We start from the raw sequence: 11,361 nt of genomic DNA, 5'->3' as shown, positions 1-11,361 counted from the left end.
CAACAGTCTAAACTGCAGCAATCTCCTGCTTTATTACGCAATAACAATTATTGTTTTACAAGTACAAGTGCTAAGCTGCCGAGGACCCCCAGCTAGCTTTACAGGAAAAGAAGCAAACACCACAACGACGGCAGGGATAACAACCAGTTGGTAACGACAACTTACAGGAAAGTAGTAAACAAATTTGAAGAAAAACCTGCAGAAATAACACTTGCGAGAAAATAATGAACAAAAGTGAACAGAACGGACCACCGATATGCAAGCAGGTAGCAGGGTGGTGCGATCACTCGTATTTCACTGCAACCTTGATCATATTGGATTCTTGGCGCTTCTCATTCAGTTTCTTTAGTTGATCCAGTGCATAGCCCAGTGAAGAGTTGCCTTTCCTACCAATGAGCTGCACTTCTTTAAGGCTTCTCAAATGCTCCATGCCAGCGACTTCCTTAAAAACATCGGTGGGGAATCTCACCGAGAGTGTCTCGAGCTTTGCCATTGATGCTTCCTGAAATAGAAGAACTTCTATATCTTCATATAAAAAGTTCACGTACAGGTCCTTGAGAGCAGGAAAGGCGTAGGCAGTTTCTGCAATCAGCTCTGCATCCCTGCAGGAGTACCTCTCCAAGTGCATGCGCTTCAGATTTGGCAGCTCACATACTGGGCCGAACAGTTGGGCACCAAACAAGTATGTCCAAGCAATGACAATCTCAACAAGATTATTCAGTGAGCTGACCCAGTTGGGCAATTCGTCAATGCTGGCGCCGATCCTAAGATACTCGAGGAGTGGCGGCGGCGGGTTGATGCCATCTAGAAAGTTCAACGCATCACTGTCCTTATATCCTTTACTGCCAATGCTGAGCCACCGGAGGGAATACATCTTGCTCAGGGACTTGGCTAGCTTCTCCCTAACATCCTCATGATGAGGATCATCGGGATCCCGGGTGTCCATGGTTATACGTAACTCTCTCATTTGCTGTAGTTCACCGAGCTCTTTGGCAGCTTTAGCATAAGATCCAAAAACTACTGTATTCACCATCCGCAGTGCCTTCATCCTACCCAAGCCCCTGCGTGCAATCCAACACCCTAAGTACTTGTCAGCCTTGTTATTTATTTGCAGGTGTTCAAGTTTCTCTAGCTTTGACACAGTTTCTGGTAGATCTTCAAGGTTTGTCTCACGTACGTCAAGCGTCTCCAAATTCTCCAGGTCACCAACTTCAGGAGGCATCTCATCGATACTTGTACCTTTCATGCTCAAGAACCTTAGCAGGTACATCCGGCACACATGCCTCAAATGCTTGTTTTCTATGCCCATGCAGTCTTCCAGGTCAAGTACCCTTGGCAGGCTGAACTCACCGAGACGATCAAGCACCCTCATGTGATCTCTGAGGTCAAACATGCTCAGTGATCGGACATGCTCCATCTTCATCCCCTCAATGCCATTCTTCATAGCATGCGATGATGTAATTTTGTTGGATGGGGATTCCATGGATACTACCTCTTCTCCAGCATGGATGGACAAGCGGCGAATGCTACCATATGACATCCCTTCGTAAGAGCCACCTACTAGGCTAACAAAGTTAGCCTCCAGGGATTTGGACACCATGACCTCAAGTACCATGTCGTGTACACGGCACGTCTCCAACCTCCCATCATAATGGTTGACTATATCACCAGCCCGATCAATCATGCTCCTACTCACCAATTCGTTGTAGTAGGCTTCTGCAACCTCCATTAAGGTCAAACCCCGGATCTCAGCTACCAATCCTTCTGCAACCCATCTCCTCAAGAGCCGATTCTTGACGATGACATAATCCTTCGGGAAAATACTGACGTACATCATGCAACCCTTGAGATAATAGTGCAGGTGGTTATAGCTGAGAGTAACAATCTGCTTCATCCCCTCAAGGGTAGGGTGGCTCTCCATTTGAGAGCCGATTGACTTGCGAACTCTTTCCCATGTATCTTTGCTCTCGGACGATGTATAGCTCCCCAAGATGCTGGCAATGCTAATAATGGCCATTGGCAGACCACCACATTTTTCCAAAATTTTGTTCATTTCAGCTTTCAGATTATTGGGCAAAGTGTCACTCTTGGAACGAAGTACTCTGCTGAGGAACAATGTCTTGGAGTCGCCAGTATCAAGGGGCTTGATCCTATAAATACAATCTCCATCAACACTAGAACCGCTGCATGCATTTGCCACAATCTCTATCCGAGTGGTCACAATGATCCTGCTGCCATTGTTGTAGTCGGGCAACTTGGATCCGATTGTGTCCCATGCTGCTACTGTCCATACATCATCCACCACAATGAGGTATCTGGTTTTATCATGAAATTATATTGTTATTTAGAATGCACGAAAATCAAATTAATGCTGCCTTTATTATAAGTTGACATTAACTACAAAATCACGACCACATAAGGGGAATATAAATATGTGATATCACTGACTTCATTTTCATGGCATAAGATAATTGATGTAGAATTTTTTATAAGTGGATAGTATTGTAACCATTATGAAATATTATCAACACTTAATGGTAGATTATTTTGTTTTCACCTTAGTAATTAAAAAATGTATGAATATCCAACTATTCGAGCAAGGGCTCACCAGACCGACCGTCTGAAGATTCTTAGTGCTGTTTTAAAATCTATCGGTAATAATAATAATAAAATGGTTATAAGTATCAGTGCGTCAAATTGTATGTATTGATTGCCTGCCAGACATCAGATCAGCACACTTAAGGCAGGAAGGCGTAAGAATAATGCCATGCTGCTGGCATGTCCAAGGCTGACCGTCAATTTGCTCCAGCATCCGTCCGTGGACACAGATGTCGGGCACCGTCATCCAACGCTGTAGCATACATTTCAACAACTATTTAAACTAACCAGATTAAATTCGTGCAAACACGATGGATTTCATATAAACTGCACGGAATTTATTATATTTCGAACATTTTTCATATATAAACCGGACGAAATTCGTTACATTTTCATACAAATTGGACTAAAACCTACTCTAAACCTAATCTAAATGATCGTCGGCACCCATCCCCATGTCCGGCCATGAGCCCCGAGAAATGAAGCTTCGACTATTGCCTTCGCCTTCTCCAGTTCCGCCTCGGCGCTCTCCAGCTCCGCCTCCGGAGCACCGGGAAGTGAAGATGTCCGCTCCACATCACCGCCAAGCGGCTAATCGACCGTCTATGTTCAGCTCACCAAGCTTGGCTTCAACGGGAGGGTAGGAGTACTGGCCTTCTTGGGACCCGAGTGGCAGCGGCCTACCATGCACTACTCTTCCTTGCTGCTGGCGGCGCCACAGACGTGCTGGCTTCGTGGTCATGGCGGCGGGGCGCAGCCTTGGCGGAGTCGGCATTGTCCTCCTCGTCGTCGCTCTTGCCCCCACACCTCATCTGCTGCCTCATCGAACTCCTTGTAGGCGGCCTCAAGTTCTGGCTGATGCTGGCAGTAATGCCAGCGGGTGAGGCGGATCTCGCGGCTGGAGTGGTAGGATTTGAGCATTTTCGCCTGCTCCACCACATCCGCGTCCAGCGCAATCACCCTGCATGTGGCGAGCTCCCGAAACTGCTCCTCCCACACCGTGTCCATGTAATGGGCCCGTGCCTCGCCGATGGTCATGCTGCAATGCACCGGCGAGTGTGGCGCCAGCGAGGAAGGTGGCGCTGGCTCGTCCTTCGCCACGTCCTCCATGGTGACGTCGTCGGCCTGCCAGCCGGTAGCAATGGAGGGCATTTTGTTCTTCTGCTCTGGCGACTGTCCGTCCTAGAGACCTTTGGAGCGCGAGGAGGCCATGGTGGGAGTGGTGCGGAGAGGAGAAAGGGACCGAAGGAGGATGACTGCAGCTATGGCCAGGGCTGAAGTTTATATAGCGGGCGAATGGCAATGAGCCATGGTAGATGGACAGATGGGTGGTGCCGGAGTAGGTTCCTCGACAACCGCATGCCATTAATGTGGGCAGCAGACAGATGGACGAACGACCGTGGTGTCGTTTGAATGCAGAGCAGCTTCGTGCATCGGGAAGTAGCGCGGGCGGCGCTCCCTCGTCCGGCACGCCAGTCCAATGCCGAGGCCAGTGATAGGTCGCGTCCGCCCTGGCCGTGCATGAATGCGACATTGACGCTTTGAAGTTGTGTTGACCGTTTCGGGCGGGAAGCACGCGGGCGAGGAAGAGGGTTTGGGTGGGCCAGGGCGGTGAGGCGCGGGCATGGCTGCGGTCCGGACGCCCGCAAAGCCCCCCTACTTTGTCTCCAGTTTGCAAGAAAAAGTGCGTTTGGACCGGCACAGACCCGTGTTGGATGACACATTACGGTCCAGACATACGTGAACGATTTGCCACGGTGATCAATCACTAGCAATAACAACACACTAACCATCACTAAAGACAACACCCGGCTTATAAAAGAGGTTTTCCAAAATCAACGCCTCCAAGAAGGACACAATGCAAAAGCGTTGCTGTTGCCCGATTGAAGATCTTGAGTTTTCACCGTGGAGAAAGTCCAAGTTTATCAAAAAACAATGCCTTCAACAAGGTCATTGCCAGGTAAAACCAATGAAGGCCAGTCCTTAGGTTTTCATCCTGAGAATCGAGACCCGGTACTCGAGAAGCACCACAAAAAGTGCAGTCCTCCAGTGCTGCCGCCCCCACTTGGTGAAGCCGCTGTTGCAAGTCACCAAACGCCTAGCACACAGTCTTCACCGCATCTAGTACACCTTTTTGCCAATGCTTCAAGACCTTCAATCGCAACCGCCAATGACTTTCTCCACCTCTATCAGTGCCTTGGGACTCTTAACTTAGACATGTCCCATGACTCCGATAAGAAAACGAAGCTTCCCGTCGTGCCCTTTTGAAGCTGTTGTGGCTGGTAATATGAGCGCGCCTTGATGGGCCGACTATTGTAGGCGACTTACCTTCGGCCTATGTGCTGGAAAGTGAAAACATACCGTTCTAAGATGGGTCGTCGGAAAGGGGAAACACATGTTTCAAAAACTTCCGTAAAAAAAACATGTTTCAAAAACAATCACAAGCGGCTTAACGAATTTATTTAGTATTATGAGAAACACTTCATACGACACAAGAGCCGCTCCCCGCTCCCCGCTCCCGCTAGGCTCCCGCTAGGGTTCCCCCGCCGCCGGCGGGCCCTAGGCCCTCCCCGCCGCCGCCGCCCGCCCGGCGCGACGCCCCGCTCCCCCGCTCCCGTTCCCCCATTCCGCCGCCGCCCCACGCGAGCGCGGGCTCCCCGCCCCGCCCTCCCCCCTTTCCCCTCCTCCTTGTCCCGCCGCCTCCGCCGTCTCCTCGAGAGGCGGCCGGGGCGGCGCGCGACCCCTTCCCTCCTCGTCCGCCCACCTTTGTCCCTCCCCCCTGCCGCCGCCGGCGGGCGCCCCGAATCTGGCCGGGTGGTGTCGGCGGCGGCTGGTCGTTCCTTCCCCGTGCACGCTCCTCCTTCCCAGGGTGGGGGGAGGCGGCGGTGCTGCTCGGCCGGTGGCGGTCCGGCGGCCTGGTGCGGTGGCCGGCGGCGCTCGCCGTGGTGGTGCAGCCTCTTGGCGGCAGGGCGGTCCGGTGGTGCTGGGCGGCTGGCGGCATGTCCCCGGCCCAGATCTGGGCCCGTAGGGTCCCTTCTGGGTCCTTGCGGGTCGACTCCGGCGCGACCGCGACGCCCACTGTATGGGGAGGCAGGGGAGTGGCTTGGACTGGGACAATGACGCCGACGGCATGGCAGCTGCTGCGCGGAGGCGGGAGCTGTCCGGGCCTTTGAGGGCCCGGCCGGGCCCGTGGGGCTACGGGCCCGGTAGGCTCCTGCTATGGCGTCCGGTCGGGTACCATCGTGGACGGTGGAGGTGGGGTCCTCCCGTATGCCGACGGTGCTGCTGCGCTAGTCCCGGCCCCTCTTCTTCGTTGTGCAGACCATCTTCGCGGTGCTGTGGTGAGACAGCGTGGGAAGCTTCGTGTCCGTGTTGGCGCTGGGTGGTGGTCGGTTTGGTGGCGAGCTCCGAAGTGCCTGAGGTAGAGGCTGGGATCGGGAGAAATCACTGTTGGCTTGGCCGACACCGACGCAGTGGCACTTGAGGGTGCCGCCAGACCTCCCTGGAGGGCGTCGGAGCTACCCTTCCTCTCTCCTCGTTGCGTACCGGGGGAAACCCTTGGCAGCAGCGTCATCATCGTCGCGTTCCTTCTTGGAGGTGTTGATTGGTACCGGCGCTTTGGAGTCTCGGAGCTTGGTGGGCGATCTCCGGTGGACGCAGCGGTCGCGAGGCTTCGTCATTTTTCTGTCGATCCGCCGTTATCGGCATTTGTTTCTTTTCCTTTTCTTTTTTTTTCTTTCGGGCGTGCTTGTGCTACTTCCGCCCCATCACCTATCGTTGGCTGTATCGGATGATTGCTTTGTAATACAAAGCGGGGGAAACCCTTTTTCTCAATTTATTTAGTATTATTATTAATGAATTTTTTTGTTCACACTCGGGTTCATCTAAGACTGGGAGTTAAAACGCCTCACTCGCTAGTCTTGCATGAGGTGTTTGGTTCCAGATCTGCAAGGGCAACGTAAACGCAATGGGTTTACACCGTTAATGTAAACGGTATGGGCAAAAATCGAAATCTGTTTGGCTATCAGATAGCTCATCAGATAACGGTAAGAAGAGGAAAACCAGGGAAGAAAACAGGAACCCGTCGGCCATGGCGTAGGGAAGAAAACAGGAACCCGTCGGTCATAGCGCAGGGAAGAAAATAGGAACCCATCCGCCATGGCGCAGAGGAAAGCACGGCTGGGGTCCAGATAGGTAGAACTACGGCTACCGCCGGCTGCTGCTCCTGCCGTGTCGCCGCCGCTGCATGCTGAAGTGAGGAAGGTCTGGACCTTGGCAACCAGGCCGGCGGCAACTCGGTAGAGGAGGGTGGGTGAGGAATGGAGGAAGAGATCTGCCTCCGCCACTAGTGCCGCAACTCGCGGAGGAGCGGTGTGCGGCAAGAAATTTTCTGTAGCGGGGACGGGGGTTGACTCAGGCTTACTCGCTGTAATGAAATGAACTACAGCTGTAGTAATTCGTTTACGTGGGGGAGTGGGCGGTATCGGGCTAAAACTGTGCTGGGATTTGTTTACGTGGGATCTGTTTACAGATTAAAAAAAACCAAACACGGTAAGAGGTCGTAGTGTAAATGGGTAATCAAATACCGGAAAGAAAACTGCAAACCAAACACCTCCCTTTGGAACTATCAAAGACGGTCTTTCATTTGGACCTATCTCCGATAGGTATCTACTTCCTCTGTTCCAGAATAATGTTAAAAATATTTTTATATTATAAGATGAAGGGAGTACGATGTTTCTCCTATGGCTGGTGATTTTTTTTTTTGTTAAATGATTTGGTCCGAGTTATGGTTGTTTCACAATAAGTACTTATGATGCCCAATGGCCAGATCCATAAATGGAATTGCCATCCTTAGATTTGACATGTGGAAAGTCACTTGTGAGGATAGTGGTTCAGAACATTGCTTATCAGATTTGACTTGCCCACGGTCATCCGTGAGGGAGTGACTTTGTGATCTTTTATTGATCAAATCTAACTTGACGTACTATCTTGTACGTGAAATTAATTAGTTCGAGATAAGTCTAACACATTTGTACATGTGATAAAATTAAGATGCATCGATCTATTGACATGAACATTTGTTCGAGATAAGTCTAACACATATTGATACCAAGATCCCATAGTGTCTTCTAGCCGCAAAAAAAGAAAAAGATCCCATAGTGTCTTTTTTCTTTCATTGATTAGCGTGAAAATCTTTGGAGAGATTAATCTTAGTAGACAAAGTCGTAATTTACCACTTTAAACTGCAAAACGTCTCATATTTAGGAACCGAGGATGTAAAAAAAAGACAAACATCAAATTTAACTCTAAATACATCTTACTTTTAGGAATAGGGGATGTAAAAAGAAAAGAAACAGATAGATAGTTTATGTAGTGTGTGTACCTTATGTCCCTGAGAAGCTCGTTGAGCTTGATGGTGAGCAGGTCTACACCCATCTCGTTGATCCCATCTAGCGGGTCCTCTTCCTTGATGCCTTTTGCGTTATCTGGTTTCAGCTCCACGATCTGCTGAAGCATGCGCTTCAGCAATCCCTCGAGATCCTTATTGTCGTGGAATGCCTGGGACACAGAAACTAGCGCTTGGCGTTGGAACGATCCCTCCAGCTTCCGGCACACCTCCATCGCCAGTGTAGCATTCCCGAGCCCCCCGAACCCCACGATGGAGAACACCTTGAGCTTCTTGTCATGCTCATTCTCACTCACCTCCTCCACCTTCTCTGCTAGTTTGTTAGCCTTGTCCGTGATGCCGACGAGTTGGTCATGGCCGTTCGCTGCCAACCGGCCGAGCGCATGGCCGGGAACCGGTGCTGGAGCAGGTAAAGAAGAAGTAGAGCCACGTAGTAATGCCTCACGGCTGACGCCATAACGCGCATGCCGTTCGCTGATCACCACAGCACGAGCGCGGAGCGCCTCAATCTCACGAGCTAGTCTACGGCGAGGGAAGAGCGTCGAAAGCATGCGCTTGGACCAGACGAGAAACCGGTCTTTCGGCCGGCACCGAATGCGGAGGATGTAGAGGTGCACGCAGTCCTCCGCATCGTAGGCCAGCTCGCGCACCTGCTTCATCCACACCCGGATGAAATGGTCCACGGTACCTTCCTCAGCATCAGACAGCATGCGGAGGATGGCGTTCATGGTGTCCAGCTCGTCGCTGAGCTCAGCCACCTGGCCACCCACGCCGCGGAGCTGCCGGTACTCCTTGCCCACCAGCTCACCGACTATGGACGCAAGCTGCGTCGCCGCCTCCATTCTCCCTCTCTTGATTCTGCTGACCCTTTGGAAATGTGGATGGCTGGACGGGGGATGCAGAGTTTTGTGATGTGATTCGCAATTGCAGATGCTTTATGAATGACTGAGAACATAGCAAAGGAAGAAAAGACGAATCGTTGGCTGGCACTGCATTTAGTTGCACCATCAAAATGTCTATGGCTTGCTAAACGCACATGATCGACCTATATATAATATAGTCGTGTTCCGAAAGACTCGCCGTAGGAGTAGACTTCTCAAAATAGTTTTATAGCATCTGTAACGGCTATAAGTCTCAATTTTCCTCCTTCAACCGCACCTAACCGATGTCTTAAACCGCCGGAGAAGGATAAAGTTTACTCGGCGGCCAAAAAATTGAGCCCACCTCTCTCAAATATACTCTTCCACCCCTGCCGGAGCAGAAGTTTCGGCCCCCTCTCTTCCGCGGGCGTTGGGGGACCGGAATTTGATACTCCCTCTCTCTCAGTTTACAGGACGTGCACGTATCCCTAGATCGTCAATTTGACCAACCTAATACAAGTCATATATTACAAAAAATACACCAATATAAACTTCAGATGTTCTATTTTCAAAAGGTATAATTTTTGTGTTATATAGTTTATATTAGGGTGATAAAATTGGCAACCTAGGTATACACGTAGAACTTGTAAACTGAGACGGAGGGAGTACTTGTGGTTGTAGATGCTTTAAGGTCCTTTAGCATGGAAAGCAAAACTAATTCTGCGACGGCGACCTAGACCGCGGTGAATCGGACAGACGGTGAGTGGGTGGCTCGAGTTACGGAGAGGGTTGAGTTTTCCATAAATATAGAGATGCGTTGTTGCAACTTGCGAAACGCAAGTCGGAGAAAGGTTCCCTCACCCCGTGTGTGGATAGACTGGGAGCGCTAAGCGGGAGGGCTGATGTACCAGCAGACGTGGTGAGCGCTATCGACCTATACAAAAAAATTTGATATATACACACTTGCACCACCACCAGCCATGCCGAAACACTGCACATGGTCGACCGGCTAACAGCATCGGAAGACTTGGCCGGAGTATGCGTTGCCCGGTCTAAATCTGGACAGACGGAGAGTGCAATTCTAAAATTAGTTCTGCAGGATGCAATCCGCATCCCAATACCAAACTTGCTATGGAAGATTGGAGGTAGCAGTTCGGGCATAGTCTATGGCCATGCTATCTACACTCAGACTGGATTTTGTATACCAATCAGACCTGGCTCGTGCTGATTTTTTTTTCTTGACTAGACTAGATGAATGGGAATGCTTATTGCGACTGCCGAAATACATTGACTTGACAAGATAGTGGGACCCACTCTCCACTGCCTCCTATCAAAATACTTGCAGCTAATGGCTCTTCTCTGACCTTCCAATACAAAACCTCGTCTCTCTCTGATTATCTAATCAGGGTGGGCACTAAACGGATACCGGTGCTGAAACTGAAATTTCGGTTTTAACGTTGGTACAGAAAATAATGTTCTTTTCCTGCTCATTTTTTGTCTTCTTGCAAATACTTGTTGACCTTTCTAAGATATGTTATTGCATCGGGACAAGTATGCTCAATAGATGACATGCCCTTCTCAAACCAACGAGGTTTCTTTTTCTTGATTGTCCACTTGAAAATTTTGTATAGGTTCTCTGCGACATGTTGAGAGCAAAAACGATGCACACACTCGCCAACACTTTCGTTCCACCCATGGCGTGGCTGCTTAAACACCCATTTGATTGCTTTGTGGCGATCTGAAATCACACACATGAACTTTCCAACACCAATTACCTCCCCCCGCAACCATCTCATGAACCAGCCCCAGTTCATAGCGTCCTCTTTCTCAACAATGGCAAATGCAAGTGGTATTAACTTATTATTAGCATCATATCTGCAGGCCATTATCAACCGGCCCTTGTATCTTCCTGATAGAAATGATGCATCCACAGTTATTACAGGTCGAAGGTGGGGAACTGCTGCAATGGAAGGTCCAAATGCCCAAGCAACACATCGAAATTCTCTATGCCCTTCTAATGTAATGGGTTTTGGTAGACGAACATACTTTGTACCTGGATTTTTAACTCTAGTAGCCTCGAGGAAGGGGGTAAGAAGATTGTATTATCCTTCCCAGCTACCAAAAAGTTGTGCTATGGCCTTCTCCCTTCCACGCAACAACTTATTGTATGATGGTGTCACATTTCTGTAACGTTGTTTGACCAAAACTAGCAGAGTGGCCCGCTCGATGCGCGGCCAGAATGTAGATCCGTCAAATATCACAATGCATAGTAATGATATTAAGATCAAAAAAATCTGAAACTTCGTGTCATTGATTATGAGAAAATGTTTTACATCCTTGCAAAGTTTGGTCACGAAATAAGATCAAATGATCTCCATATGAAATGAAATACAATCTCTCACTCCGCACTCAAGTACTTGTCAGAGGTCTCATACCTCTTAACAAGGGCATGAGTTTGAAATATTATTTTCAGATCTTGGAACATCTCATATGCTC

General features: G+C 49.7%; 1 protein-coding gene across 1 annotated transcript; it reads right to left on the bottom strand.

Moving 5' to 3' along the window:
* Window positions 1-283: 283 nt before the first annotated feature.
* LOC119368860 (disease resistance protein Pik-2-like) lies at window positions 284-8,847 on the bottom strand. The gene is made up of 3 exons (XM_037633996.1): window positions 7,904-8,847; window positions 1,004-2,315; window positions 284-886 (listed from the first exon to the last, which is right to left on the bottom strand). The coding sequence occupies exons 1-3, from the start codon at window positions 8,845-8,847 to the stop codon at window positions 284-286; spliced, it is 2,859 nt and encodes a 952-aa protein (XP_037489893.1).
* Between the last annotated feature and the right edge of the window lie 2,514 nt (window positions 8,848-11,361).

Source organism: Triticum dicoccoides, chromosome 2B (genome assembly GCF_002162155.2).
Source record: "Triticum dicoccoides isolate Atlit2015 ecotype Zavitan chromosome 2B, WEW_v2.0, whole genome shotgun sequence".
Taxonomy (NCBI): domain Eukaryota; kingdom Viridiplantae; phylum Streptophyta; class Magnoliopsida; order Poales; family Poaceae; genus Triticum; species Triticum dicoccoides.
The sequence above is the reverse complement of the archived record's forward strand: the minus strand, read 5'-3'. Positions and strand labels throughout refer to the sequence as shown.